The 13,712-nt window shown below is 45.7% G+C and overlaps 1 protein-coding gene across 2 annotated transcripts in view; it reads right to left on the bottom strand.

The window, feature by feature from the left end:
• Nucleotides 1-13,712, bottom strand: part of MAPK6 (mitogen-activated protein kinase 6) — a 36,374-nt gene continuing 22,662 nt past the window's right edge. For both annotated transcript variants that reach the window (XM_020790032.3, XM_020790031.3), the window contains exons 2-6: nucleotides 6,089-7,308; nucleotides 5,422-5,566; nucleotides 4,533-4,697; nucleotides 3,487-3,688; nucleotides 1-2,385 (exon numbers count right to left, since the gene is read on the bottom strand). In XM_020790032.3, coding sequence (XP_020645691.3) covers nucleotides 1,290-2,385; nucleotides 3,487-3,688; nucleotides 4,533-4,697; nucleotides 5,422-5,566; nucleotides 6,089-6,643 — 2,163 coding nt within the window. In that variant the 5' untranslated portion in view covers nucleotides 6,644-7,308 and the 3' untranslated portion in view covers nucleotides 1-1,289. The remainder of the gene's footprint in view (nucleotides 2,386-3,486; nucleotides 3,689-4,532; nucleotides 4,698-5,421; nucleotides 5,567-6,088; nucleotides 7,309-13,712) is intronic.

The following is a 13,712-nucleotide window of genomic DNA, read 5'->3' as shown; positions in this document are numbered from 1 at the left end:
TCTGTTTCGCTGGCCGTGTTTTATTGGTTTCTTTCTTTAAAACAGGGGAGCCAATGGTACATAGTTTCCCAAACAAATAAAAATAAAAAACCAAAAACAGAACCCAGAAGGCAAAACAAACTTCCAGAAGACCGATTAGCTACATGCTACATTTAACCTAATTACACTCATGCTTTGCTCTGGGAATGAGACAAGGGTATCATTCAATAAAAACATAGAATAAAACCAAAATGCCTGACAAGATAGAACTTTTAACCTACAGTAATGTTGTACCTTAATTGTTTCCATGCACACAGCTAACATTACAAAAATTGTTTTTAAAAAATTAACACAATTAAGACTTCTAGGAGCATTTTATAATAAAACAATTCCTAATTTCTTTGTAGAGATCAGGCACCTCCAAACTGCAAATTCCTATACACAGCGAGTGCCTGACTTGAAGTGAAAACTCTTTTAAAAAAAACCTGTATGGATCACCTCAGAATAAGGGGATGTCATTTAATCTGTTTCAGCGATGTAGGCAATAAACCATAGTGCTAACAAGAACTTTATCTGTAAAGCAAGTCCAAAAAATTTGACTTTCTATCATTACAGAAAATATAATTTGCTAAAATAAATAAAAACGCTGCATATTAACATTCCCACTATAAAGAATGCATACCAGAATATTTATAAATATTGAATGAGTTTTCTCTGTAATACCACCTACTACAACAATGCTGGCTATATGGAAGTGCGTTACAAAAAGCACTACAGGTGGTCAATGTTTTGCCACATACTGCTGTTACCTTGAGGTAGATAACACATGCGTACCAAATTCTGCATTCATTTACAGTTGCTGCTGGTATCATGTGCCTAAGAAATGTGTACAGTATGAATTTTTTTTTAAAATACATATGAATGAAAAATGTTTCAGGGAAAAAATAGATATTTTCATGCAATTATGTATAATCTCACTGTGTGAATTTTCAAGGCAAGATTCTTAACCCTGCAAAGCATGAACGGTTTAAACGGAGAGTGTTTCTAAGCTGGTTTAGTGCATATTCTTCTTGCTTTCTCCTGCAATCTGCACTGTTTTGCTCTGTTCTTTTACCTCTGTGTGCAAATGACATGCCAGTTAAAAAAAAAAGAACTGTCAGGTAAAGAAAAGTCTGGATTGCAAAAACAAGGGTAAACAGGAAATTAAGGAAATCCATACCAAAGTTAACATCATTTGATTTTCAAGTAAAAAAATTACAATAAAAAAGAACACACGTTTCATGAGTACAAAAAAAGGAAATGTCTGCTGTTTAGTTTAGGTGTTTCAGAATGCTGCTGTATGTTTTATGGGGAATCTGAGGAGATGACTTCATAGCAGAAGGTGTTAGTGTGGCTTGTATTGATTTAAGAGGTGAGCCAACGGGACTGTGGAACTGAGGAATACCTATCGCTTCGAGGTGCTTATTGAAAAGAAATTCCCCACTATGACTTAAAAAGCTTCCCTCTCTCTCTTTCTCCCCCGGCTTCCCATCATCAACTGGCTCGGAGTCTACTATCTCTGCCTCTTCTTTCTTGCTAAAAAACCTGTCCAGGTAACTGGTGTAGGGATTCTCCTTCTCTATCTGCTCGTCCTTCCTGACTTCACAACAAAACTGGCCTATGAGGAAGGACTCTTCCCCGCCACTGACCAGCTGCTGGCCCTCCCAGGAGTTCTGGTACAGAGCCTCCAGCTGGGCCAGGTTGGCCATGCCCTTCTCCTGCTTCTCTCGGCTGACTGACTTGGCAATGCCTTTCGGCTCTAGGTGGGACACAGAGCTGTTCAGGTCATTGAGCTTCTCAATCTCAGTGGACGACTCCGGCTGCAAACTCAGCTGGATGGTTCCTGCTATAAAGGAATCAAAGTCAAACCCCTGCTGCTTCTCCTTTTCTACAAACTGCTGTGTGGCTTCCTCCAGAGCTATCTGAGCTTTCACCAATCCGTTCCTTTCACATTTTGACTTTCCTTTTTTGTCTGACTTCTCTTTGCTCTGTTCCTTCCAGTTAGAAAGATCGATTATGAGCTTGGGCTCATAGTAATGGTTCACCTCACTCTCTCTCCAGACTAAATTATCTAGGTACGAAGAGGACCGCCTTTTGTAATTACAGGTATGACTGCATTCCAGATCACAGTACTTGTTTTCATGGTGATCTGGATAGGGCCAGCAAGGCTCAGTGGAAAAGTGGGTATCAAAAGCAGGGTCCTCCAGGTATTTTTCACGATCGCCATCCAGGTATTTGCGAGGGTCCACTTGCACCTCTTCTTCATCAGTCCCGTCAGAAAGAGCCCTTGGGTCACGCTGAACTTCATCGGATTCAAAGTTGTTGTGAACAGGCCACTCGTGGTCTGAAAACTGACTGTCATGGTATCTGAAATGATCAATGGCCCCTGTCAGTGAGTTATAGGCATCCACTTTGCTCACACGGTGAATAGGCAAGTACTCTGAATCACAACATACTTTTTAGCCTTAAAAGCATCCCCTTTTAACTGTCAGCTTCTCACATTTCTTACAGATCTTTAATTTTCAGAGTTTTCAGCAACTGAATACAACTTAAGGACTAGATCTTTCAGATGGCTTGAAACTCTGACATCCAATTTCATTTATGCGGTAGCAAAGGCAGAAGTGGAATGACAATTTTTTGATAGGTTGGGTAACTATTGGTTTCTTTTACTATATCCGCTGCTTTGTTTCTTCCTGCAAGTTTCCCCATTGGGATATTCCTGCCCTTTTAATAGCCAAGTCAATATATTGGACTGTTGTTTTATGTGCTGTCTTGTCATTTCTGAGTTAAAGTGATCCTAACAGGGTTTTCGAGGTATATGAGATGCTTAAGCAGTCATTTACCACTACCACCACCTCTCCCCCATGAGTTTCCATGGCCAAGATTGGATGTTGACTCTATACTGAATTAGAGGATGCATTAATGCAGACATTCCTCTGCAGCTACATTCACCTTTCTGATCCATCTCTGGTAATGGTCAGAATGGGGAGACGGACCACTGCCCCATGGCAGCGCTAACTGTAAAGCGTCAAACGCACACATGGGATTCTATGCCATTCCCTAAAGTGGTGTTAGCAGAAGACAATGGAAATGGGAGTGGTTTGGCAGACTGAGCAATTTGTGTTGAAGAAGCGACAATGATGCACTAAAAAATAAAAGTACTTTATACCAAATAAGGAGAGCTGCCTTGGGTCCTTTTAAAAAGAAAGGCAGGGAAATGTTTTAAAGAAGCAAGCAAGCAAACAAACAGAGTGGGGGAAAATTCCAAGAGAATCCAACTTAACAAAAATGAGGAGAGCCATTACCCATCATTCTGCTTAATGTCCCACCTCTCTTCCTGAGCACCTTAAGGTGCTTCTGCCCCTTTAAAGGCCTTTCCTTTAAGGTTAATGTTAAGACACTGGCTGCCACCTGGGACTGAGGCACAACCTACATGCAATGCAGAAGGACTCCCAAAGCCGTTTTTACCTGTCCCAGTTATAGATGTGGCTGTGACTTTCATCCATGAGCAGAATGTCATCCACCTCATCCTCAATGTGGAAAGGATGGCTTGATATGGGCTCGTCTGTTGGAAAGGAGTAAATACTCATATAGGGGTGGGATAAAGCTTCTGCTGCTGTCAATCGGTCCATGGGGCTGAAGGTCAGGATTTGTTCCAGGAAGTCCAGTGCTAAAAGGGGGGCAAAACGAAAACAGCCATCAGTTTCTGAAAACCAGCACCTCGTGAAGCAGAGCACAAAAGTCAAGCATGGCGCAAACTATATTTGGGGCCAAGATGAGATACCTCTGGGCATTCATCATATAGACTTGGGAGCCAGGAAATGATTAGGGTGAGTGCAATGCAAACGGGGAAAAGAGTTCTTGATTTCTGTTTTTGCCTCCACACACCCTTTGCCCACCGCCACAATGCAGAACATCTTGCATTGCTGCACTTCTTTGACACTGGAACCCAACAGGGTTTGTATGGTAGCAAACAAGGATCAGTCACTGCCTTTTTAGGTCAGTGTCAGAAGCGGCAAGTCTACCAGAGACGAGAGGAAGAAACTCTGGCCGCACACTTCGTCCACTGTGATCGACTGTGGGCCGCCAATGAATACCGCCCTCCACCAAAAAACAAAACAAAAAGGCTTCCCCATGAATGTATCTTTCTCATTTTGAATGTTCACATCTTAAGTTAAGCCCAGTTTGATTTCCCCAAAGACTACTGAACCACCCTTCAAACTCAATGAGCCAGGCAATTCAGAGGGAAAGCCAATGTTATCAGCAGAATGTTAATAAGGGACACGACTTTAAAAAGTTGTGCAATGGGATACACACGAAAGCCCCCTAACTGCACAGGGCACACCTGAGCTGGAAAACACCAGGCCACAACCTGTCCAAAATCTTGCCCACCCTGTGTGTTTCAAAGTGTTGTGAGAGATGTTACGCCTGTGAACACACACTCATTATCCAATGCAGGCGAGCCAGGAGGAGTGGGAGGTGGAAGGAACAAAGAAGGAACAGCGACAAGTTACCTTCAGGGCTAATCCCTGGGAGGAGCTGAGTTAAAGGTTTGTGTGGCTCAGTCATATCATTTTTAATGTAAACTGGAATTACGCTCAGAAGTTCCTGGCGGTCTTCTTCATGCACAACAGGAATTGATTCCAAAATCAGCTGCATCTGTTCAAGTTCATGTGCGCCTAAAAGGTTTAAAAGGTCAGAAAGTCCACGTCACTAGGGTTCTAGACATTTAGGCAGTTTCATAACCATGACAAACGAAGTTTTTTTTAATACTACCATGACTATATACGCTTGCATGCCAGTCCATATATAATCTAAACAGCAGCCTTCACACACAAGAGGAAGTTGTCAGAAGAAGTGGGGAATCCAAAAGTTTGTAGAATAACACTTTAAAAAGATGATCCTCACGGTGCAGTGGCTAAATTGCAGTACTGCAGTCAAGACTCTGCTCATGATCAGAGTCTGATTCTGACAGGCTCAGGTGTCTGGCTCAAGATTGGCACAGACTTCCATCCTTCCAAGGTCAATAAACTGAATATCCAACTTGCTTGGGGGCAAAGTATTGTTTGCAACATATCCTGATGGGTGAGTCCTACCTCAATGAACACATGACGCCAGGATAAAGATCAACATATTAATTGTGCCTTTTGCGATCTGTCATATGGCTCTGGCACCAGCTGGCCTGACTCTACACTCTGAGATCTCAAAGCCACCTTAGCATCAATATGTTGTAACCAGAACTGCTATGAGTTTCAAAACAACTGCTCCTACCTCTCACTTCTCTGCACCAATATCTGCAAACATTCATTCCTTTTATTTCACAGTGAACGACCTGGAAAGCTTTCACTGGCACCAGTAAGTCTGCAAAGCACTTTCTGCTTATCATGACAGGTTTGTACCAACCTGCAAAGAGAGTTTTCCCTGTCAGCATTTCAGCAAAGATGCAGCCTGCAGCCCACATGTCAATGGCTTTTGTATAGTTGTTGGGCGACAGCAAAAGGCGAGGCGATCTGTACCATTTCGTTACCAATCCTTCAGAAAGATGGCCCTGCAGAGAGAGAGAGAAATGTTATGTGCATTCCATTTATTACATCTGTATAATACTTTTCCTCCAAGAAGCTAAGGGTGGGGTGGCAACTGTGAGGCCAGCTAGCTAGGCCAAGAGGCAGGAATCCTCTTGAGCCACTCATCGCCTTCTTGAACTGCCTCTACCTGAAAGGCAGACGGAGCTGCAGATGAGGAAGCCCCATAGAGAACGCCCCACAGCTTTAACTCACAGTCTCAAGATCTACAGAGAGCTCTTCCACAAGGCTACTACGTTGAACTGCTGAAGGGAATGTTCTGCTGGAAAGCCAGCCCTTTTGGCCAGTGTTTTTTTTTTTTTTTTTTAAAAAGATAAACCTGGAAGTAACTCTTAAAAACATTTGTTGGTCTCATAAAGGAACAGAGCAAGCAGTGTCTCTTGAAGGTTTAGACAACAACCAGCTTAAGGAATACAGCACCAGAGAGAAAGAGGGAGAGAGGGAGAGGGAGAGAGAGCAAGAGCGCTGCTCTGCCCCTCTTCACGTACCTTATGGGAATAATGAGGGTCCATGATCCGTGCAAGGCCGAAGTCCCCAATTTTCAGCACCAAGTCTTCGGTATTGATGAACAGGTTAGCTGGCTTGAGATCTCTGTGCAGAACATTTGCCGAGTGGATGTACTTGAGCCCACGTAGCAGCTGGTACATGAAGAGCCTGGCGTGTTCTTCCGGCAAGGGGCCCTGCTCCACCAGGTTGGCCAGGTCTGTCTCCATGTACTCTTGGACAATGTAAACACAGTTCAGTTCTGTCAGAGAGCCCACATCGTCTGTCAGTTGACTCCCGTTGGGACCCAGGATTTCAAACACTTTAACAATGTTGTCATGGTCAAGCCTTCGAATGATCTTGATCTCACGCAGAGCATGTTTGACACTCTGAGGATCGGTCAGGACAATTTTCTTGACCGCGACTCTTTTGTCACAGTCGTTATCGACGGCAGAGAAAACCAAGCCGTTGCCGCCACAGCCCAATGGTTTCAGGTCCATATAGCGAGAGCCTACATCAAAGCCGTGAATGTTCATGAGACTTTCAAACTTCTCTGCCATTTTGAAAATTTGGTGTGGTCTGTTTTTTTTTTTTTTCCCTCTTAAAACTATTAAGCTTGTATAGAAAGGGAGAGATACTTCAACTGGTATATGAAGGATCTTGCAGAAAGGGAGAAGAAAAACGCCTGGCTGATTGCAGGATGGGTTCTTGACACTTTCATTGCCTCCTCAGCCAACCCGGCCTGATGGAACCCCTTGAGACATAGAACTTACACTACAAATCAAACTGAGCGAAGAGAGAGAGGTTGCAGCATTCATAGTTCAAGCAAGGTGCAGCATATCCGCAGACATTAAAAGGAAATACTAGTAAATCAAAACGGAATGAAGTGACATTATATTACGCACTCCGATCTACTGTGCTAAACTGGCTAACATTTAACAAAAATGTGAATAAATATGCACATAACAGACTTCTACTAACATCCTCCTCACAGTGCAGATACATTCAGTGTTGGACAGGCCCTGAGCAGCTTCATTCTGTGAAGCTGGTAAGCACACTTTTCTCCTCTTGCTTTTTTCGGTTTTTGTTTCCTTTTGTTTATGGCCTAGTTCATCAAGGAAGAGGCAACTCTTGGTTTACAAAAGATGCCGTTAGTTAATGATCAGGTGGCTCCAGCTCGCCACAATCACAATCAAAGCTGCCATCCATCTTATCTGGCAAAAACCTGGAGAAAAACAAAGAAAGAAACCTCGTGTCAGCATTCCAAAATCTTACACGCTCTAAAAAGCAAAAATGCTACTTTTACGGGGTGTGGAATTAGCATATCCAAAACCATGCACAGAAGCAGGCAATGTGAACCTTTTGATCTGCGGGAAACGTGGTGTTGATTTTTTTTTTCTGAACAAGTTAATTCTGGTTAATGATGCTCTACTTGCCACCACATGCAGAGCGAGGAAGAGCTCTTACTCAAGAAAGGCTCCAGGTTTGGAAAAAAAAAAGTTTTCAAGTTTTCATTGGTATAGGGCAAGTGAAAACTGAAATGCAGCTGTCTGCAGAAACCTTAGTAATTGAGGCTTTGTACTTTTGTGTGTTTTCTTTGTTCTGTTCAACCTTTGTAGTTTGCTGTAGGATTTTACTTTTTAAAGAAAAGTTTAGTTCAATTATTTGAATGCAGTGAATGAGCTTAGCAACTTAAAAGAGAAATTTCCTGGCCATAGGAGACCCATTTTCTAAGTTTGCTAATTGCAGATTTTAAACTACCTGTGCTGTACTGTATAAGGAACAAGAATCTCAAATCATTCACTCATCAACTTAAAACACCTGCGTGTTTCCATCCCAGCATGGGGATACTACTACCCTGCTTCATGGCATTTACCTTGAAGCTGTTATATTACAGGTGAGCCTGAAGCTATTGAAAAGAGAGTAACTGAATTAAGACAAAACATCATACAATCTGAAGTACAGATTATTTTGTCAAGGAGAGATACTGCCTGGAAATATTGTTTTGCATGGCAAGAACACTGGCTTATTATTTCTTTGCTAAATTCTAAGCAGATTTTCAGACAGTATTCAGTAGCGGCTTGTGGTATCCTAACGGAAATGTTAAAAATCCCAAGACTCTTTCCTATCACACGTAAATTCACCCTTTAAGGATCCCCACATACCAGCTCAATGCACAGGGTCAAGTTTTCAGAGGCACTTCTTCCCCACAAAACAGGTTTCACAGATTATGACTTCAACTGATGAAGTCACTTCCCATGGAGAGGGCATTATTTGGAAAAGTCCTACAGTACATTACAGGATCCAGCTGTGGCACTGGCTAACTCTCCACAGCCTTCCTGATGTCTGTCTGAGGGCCATCATCGGGCGAGTCTGAATGTATCCGAGGACAGCAGGTTTAGCAAAGCGGGAGGAAGGTGGTCACTTGTTTTGTATTCGAGCGTTAAAAAGACTGAAATGACTTGGATGCCAATGGAAGAGCCAACACTGGTTACAGCCACTGGTTGCTTCCAGCCTGACAACAGGATCACTCAGGCCACGGTCACGTGCCAATATATTTTCAAAACAAAAAAAGGGGCATTCCTTCCTTAACAGAGCAAACTGACTTATAGATCCTGCCTTTCTTCCGACGTCTACTGCTCTGCAGATTGCTCATGGGGTAAAAATATTGTAAATAAATAATAATAATTCAGAAATAAACAAGCAAGCCCAACAGTTGGTTGCAGGCTCTCCTTTGCACAGCAGGACCAACGATGCCTCCTGCAGCCTAGCTTTGAAGGCCTGCTCTCTCCTAAGCGATCCTCCTCCTGCCGGCACACAGTTCCCTCTCTATTGCGTGTGTTCTTCTCAGGGCCACTTAAGTGCTTCCACACTGCAGCCTCCATTAGTTATCTTTCAGGGCACAGCTTTCATTTAAACTATTAAGCACAGGGTGCCGTGATGGCAGAAAACAACAGGCATAAAGCTAAAAACGTCACTTCTGAGTCACTGTTGCTGGCTTGTATCATATTAAAAATGTTGCCCATACTTTTCTGTCCAATCAGTTTGGACAGAAAAGTAGGGCAGGAAATTTCTCTTTTACGTTGCTAAGCTCATCCACTGCATTCAAATAATTGAACTAGTCACCACCAGAAAATAGCATAATGAAAAAAAATGACTTCAAGCCCAGCTTTTTGAACCTTCCCCAGATACTCAAACCTGCCAACAACTTCTGACATCAGTGGCAACCCGGGTGTTCTTGGACTGCAAATTCCAGAAGACCTGGCCCCTAGAGCTGGTGGCAAAGGATTCTGGGAGTTGCAGTCCATGGAGACCCTGGGCTGCCAAGGTTCAAAGTACACCCCAGGTATTAAGATCACGTTTGGCTTACTTCAAAACTGTCTGGGCAAATATACCAGAAAGAAGAGAATTATTAATGTTTGCAATTCTTCCCCGTTTTCACCTCCAGGGCAATGTCTGCTGAGCACCTCTACTTGCTGAGACTACCCAGAAAGGTTATGACCAGGTAGCATCTAGCAATCAGATTTTCCATGTCTTGCACATTTTATCTTCTATGCTGTGTTTGGGCAACCCTCAGCAAAACATCAGTAGCAGCACCCAAGTAACCATGATAAACTTCTGACACTCAGGCAGGCCCTTGGCATACCAGTTGGTCTGTTGCTGATTTAAAGGACGGGGTTTTAAAAATTCTAACGTAACACAAAAGCCACTCAGTCAAAGCTGCTTTTAATTCTGTATTTTTAACACGGCTAATCAATGCAAGAACACCCTGAGCACACCCAAGCTTGGAGGGAAGAACCACCACCATGGAATACCAGCAAAGGGTCAGGGAATAAACACAGCCTGAAGCCGCAAAACACCCAAGCTGCTCCCAATCAGTTCTGACAGTCACCCTGGGCTGGATGGAGACCAAGGCTCTGTGGCCATGGAAGGCCACCTTCTTCTGTTTCTTCCTAGCCTCCCTGAACCTTTTTTACTTGGCAGAAAAGCAGAACAATAAAATGCACGCACGCACACACACACACAACATAACAAAGACTCATTGATCTACAGCATCAGAAATGGCCAGTCTGTTTTCTCCCCTCCTGGACACTGACATGGTACCTCATTTAATTTTATGAACAGTCTTTCATTTTTACTTTGGCTATTTATAACTGCCACAAATATAAAATGCAGAATTCTAACTCTCAGGCCCAGAACAATGTTCCTATTTTACCAGGAAACCACCCACTTCAAAGAAGATAAAAGAGTTTATTTCGGCTCTGAATGCATTTTCCTGTTAGTGGCAACACATGCGGGAAGTCTTCTAACTCATATACAGTACAGGCAAACCTTTTGAAAGAGGAGATTACTATACGTAGTCTATACCTTCCAGGACCAATGACGCAAGTGCTGTTCCCTATCATGAGTTACGCAGTTCTGGGCTATTTCAAAGTAATAACTTCTAGTAACAGCATTTTATAATGGCAACTGCAGAAACCATTACACAATTAGGTAACAGCAACTTTGAGTAAGATTCTGGAAGAGTTGAAAAAGAGCTGGTAGACAAGCTGACAGAAACTCAAGGCCCATCTGTGTAACTGCAAGAAGTGCTTATGTGGATTTAAGGGGAAAAAAAACCAGCCACGTTGCAAGCAGTAAGTCATGAGTCACCACAACTCCCTTGAACTAGATTTTGCTCAAACCTCCCACCTCGTCCCCACACATTCTGAAGGCCAAGGTACTGTTAATTTCCACATGCTGCCTTTGATTGAAATGATTGAAAGACGCCTATAAAGCCACTGTTGTACTTTTTCACCGTAAGTTACGGCTCAGAGGTTCTGTTAATATTAAAGCTTCTATTTCTTTTTCGTAGACTGCTCACCAGAATGGCTTTTCAAAAACGTTCTGCTTTCACAAGAACAAACAGCCTGGAGAAAGGCTTCACAGCCCTCCCCCCTCTCCCCCAGAAGAGATTACCATAAGATAGATGGCAGCATATAATGCAAACTATTACTGGCTTTTTACGAGTTAAAGCCCACGACTTTGGTAAGCCACCTCTTTTTTTAACTGTTCGTATGATAAAGAGGTTTTTACATGAATGTCAGCAAACATAAGGCACTTTTTGGGCCATGAACCCAGACTGAGGACAAATTATTTCAGCCCTCACAAGCTGTCTTCACCATCACCACTAAGCTTCACTACTTAACTTCACCCATCTTACCAAACAGATTAAAGACCATTTGGGATAATCAATTTAACCTCATGTTCTTACAGGAAGGCTGGGAAATTATGGATATGTGTGTTAACCTCTACCGTCCTCTAGGATCCTGATCCATGATATATAGACCAAAGCTGTTTGAAGAGTGAAGCCATTTAAGGGATACAGAGTCTGGCCCCTGGGACAGAAGCCGGGGATGGGAAAGGTCAGATAAGAAGGCTCATCATGTCCAGAGAAACACCCCAAAGGAACATTCCTAGGCAGTGTTTCTGGCACAGCCTGTTTGATCCCTGCCATGATGGGTTCCCCCCCCCCCCCAACAAGGTTACACACAAGAGTATCACCAGCTCTATATTGGTAGAGACAGATATTTCTGGAAGAACTTGGGTGTAGCAAGGGAACTACAGCCAAGGTTTTTACAAAATCAGGCGCCTTTTGGCCAACATGAGGATGAAGAGGAGAGGGGGAAGGACAGAAAACAGGCATTTAAGCTTCTTTTAACCAGAAGCCCCCCCACCCGCCAAACGTCTGCCATCCTTAAAATGCAATGGCTTTTCCTGAGATGGTTCTCAAATGAGAGTGGGAGAGAAGGCAAGCCCTAATAATAACATGAAAGGGAAGAGGCATCAGGCTTCTCCAGTTGCTTTGGATGAAGAAACGAGGGGGGGGAAGAGGAGCCCCCCCTCCATTCCCTCCTTCTGTAATTCAACACAAACGCTGCTGCTGCAGCTGCTCCTCCTAAGAGCCCAACAGGAGGGCAGGGAGGAAATGCAAGGGAGGGAGGGAGGAGAGAGACCCAGTGGCAAAAGGGGGAGCAAGCCATTGCTGCATGGCCCGCCCCCTCCCCAGAAGAGAGCAGGGGGGGGCGCACGGTTCTTTCATAAGCAACTCACCCCATCAGGGCACACCCCATCTTTTACGCTGGATTAAGAAATCCCTAGAAGCATCACCATCTGAGAGCTCTCAAGCCATCCACACTAAGAGAAAGGTACCTACACAATAGCCCCCCCGTTTTGCATGTTTACTCAGAAGTAAGCATCCCCCCAGTTTGGCCCGCCTTCCATTCAAGCAGGCATAGGTCGAGGAGTAGAGACTTGGCATTGCCAATCCTACACAAGGCCAGCACAGGGCCTAAGTCAGCATTTTTTTTTTGGGGGGGGCTAACATTTTTGCGTTGCTGACAATTTCCCAACAATCCTTAACGCAACAGACATACTTAGGGAGTCTTAGGGCTTGGCCCCCTTGGGGGAGAAGAGGAACAGAGATGGAAGGGAAACTACACAAAACACACAAACACACACACACACAGGTGTGGCTCTGGCTCAAGCTTTCCCTGAGGCAGGCCCTCCTAAGAAGCAGGCTTTTCTGGGACTGGGGAGGCCCCTCTGAACTCGGGGGGGGGGGCACCCCTAAGTGGACCCCTTGGATCACAGCCCCCCCTCCTTTCCTCCCTAGGAAGGCAGGGGTTCAACGGGGGGGGTCGGTGGGCCCCCACTGGGGAAAAAAGGGGGATCCTCCCCGATTTCATGTCTACCAGCACCAGGGACCCAAGCCTGGTTACCCTATTTATTTATTGAGAGAAAGCGAGGCCACCGAAAGGAACTGTTTGTTAATGCTCATCATCCTCTTCCTCCTCCTCCTCAGGCATCCAAGAGCATTTAGGAGAATAAAACAGCACAAGGCCCCCCCCTCGGAAAGCCCCCTCCCCCCCCCGAGTCCGATGACGCCTCTGCCCCCTCCCCCGAGACCGCCGTCCTCCGAAGGAGAGAGGAGGGGAGGGGGCAATCCAAACATTTGGGCTGGAGCCCCCCCCTTGCCCTGCCCTGCCCCCCCCTCTGGCCGGCGGGCGGGCGGGAGAAGGCGAGTCTTTGGGTGGGGGGGAGAGGTCATCCGAGGACACTCTCCTCAGCCCTCCCCCTCCCAACCCACCAGCCAAGCGGGAGGGGGCCTTTGAGGGAGGGGGAGGAGATTGGAGGGGGGCTCCCCGAGAGAAGGTCCCCCCCCCAGGGGGGGTCTCCTCGCCTCTCCCGCCGCCGCCGCCGCCGCCGCCGCCGCACTGCGGAACGAGGGAAAGGAGGGAAGGGAGCCGCTCAGCGGAGGGCCCTCTCTCTCCGGCGGGGTTGGGGAGGCTTGTGGGGGGGGCGGGCGGAGAGAGGGGGGGCCGGCCTGACCTGAGCCGGGCTCGGCGAGGCGAGCGGGAGGCCCCGCGAGGGCGGCCCCGAGAACAAAGCGCCCTTTGTGCGCCATGGCGGCGGCGGCGGCGGCGGCGAGGAGGCAGGAAGGAAGAGGCGAGGCGAGGCAAGGAGAGGGTCAACGGCGAGGACCCCCCAGCCCCCCCCCGAGGCCCTCCCCCCTCCCGGTCCCCTCGGGCTCCCTCCCCCCCCACCCCCGTCAGCCAACCGCTCCGCCGGCCGGTCGGTTCCCCCGCT

The sequence above is a fragment of the Pogona vitticeps genome, chromosome 12 (assembly GCF_051106095.1).
Source record: "Pogona vitticeps strain Pit_001003342236 chromosome 12, PviZW2.1, whole genome shotgun sequence".
NCBI classification, from domain to species: domain Eukaryota; kingdom Metazoa; phylum Chordata; class Lepidosauria; order Squamata; family Agamidae; genus Pogona; species Pogona vitticeps.
This window is presented reverse-complemented; position numbering and strand designations above follow the sequence as displayed.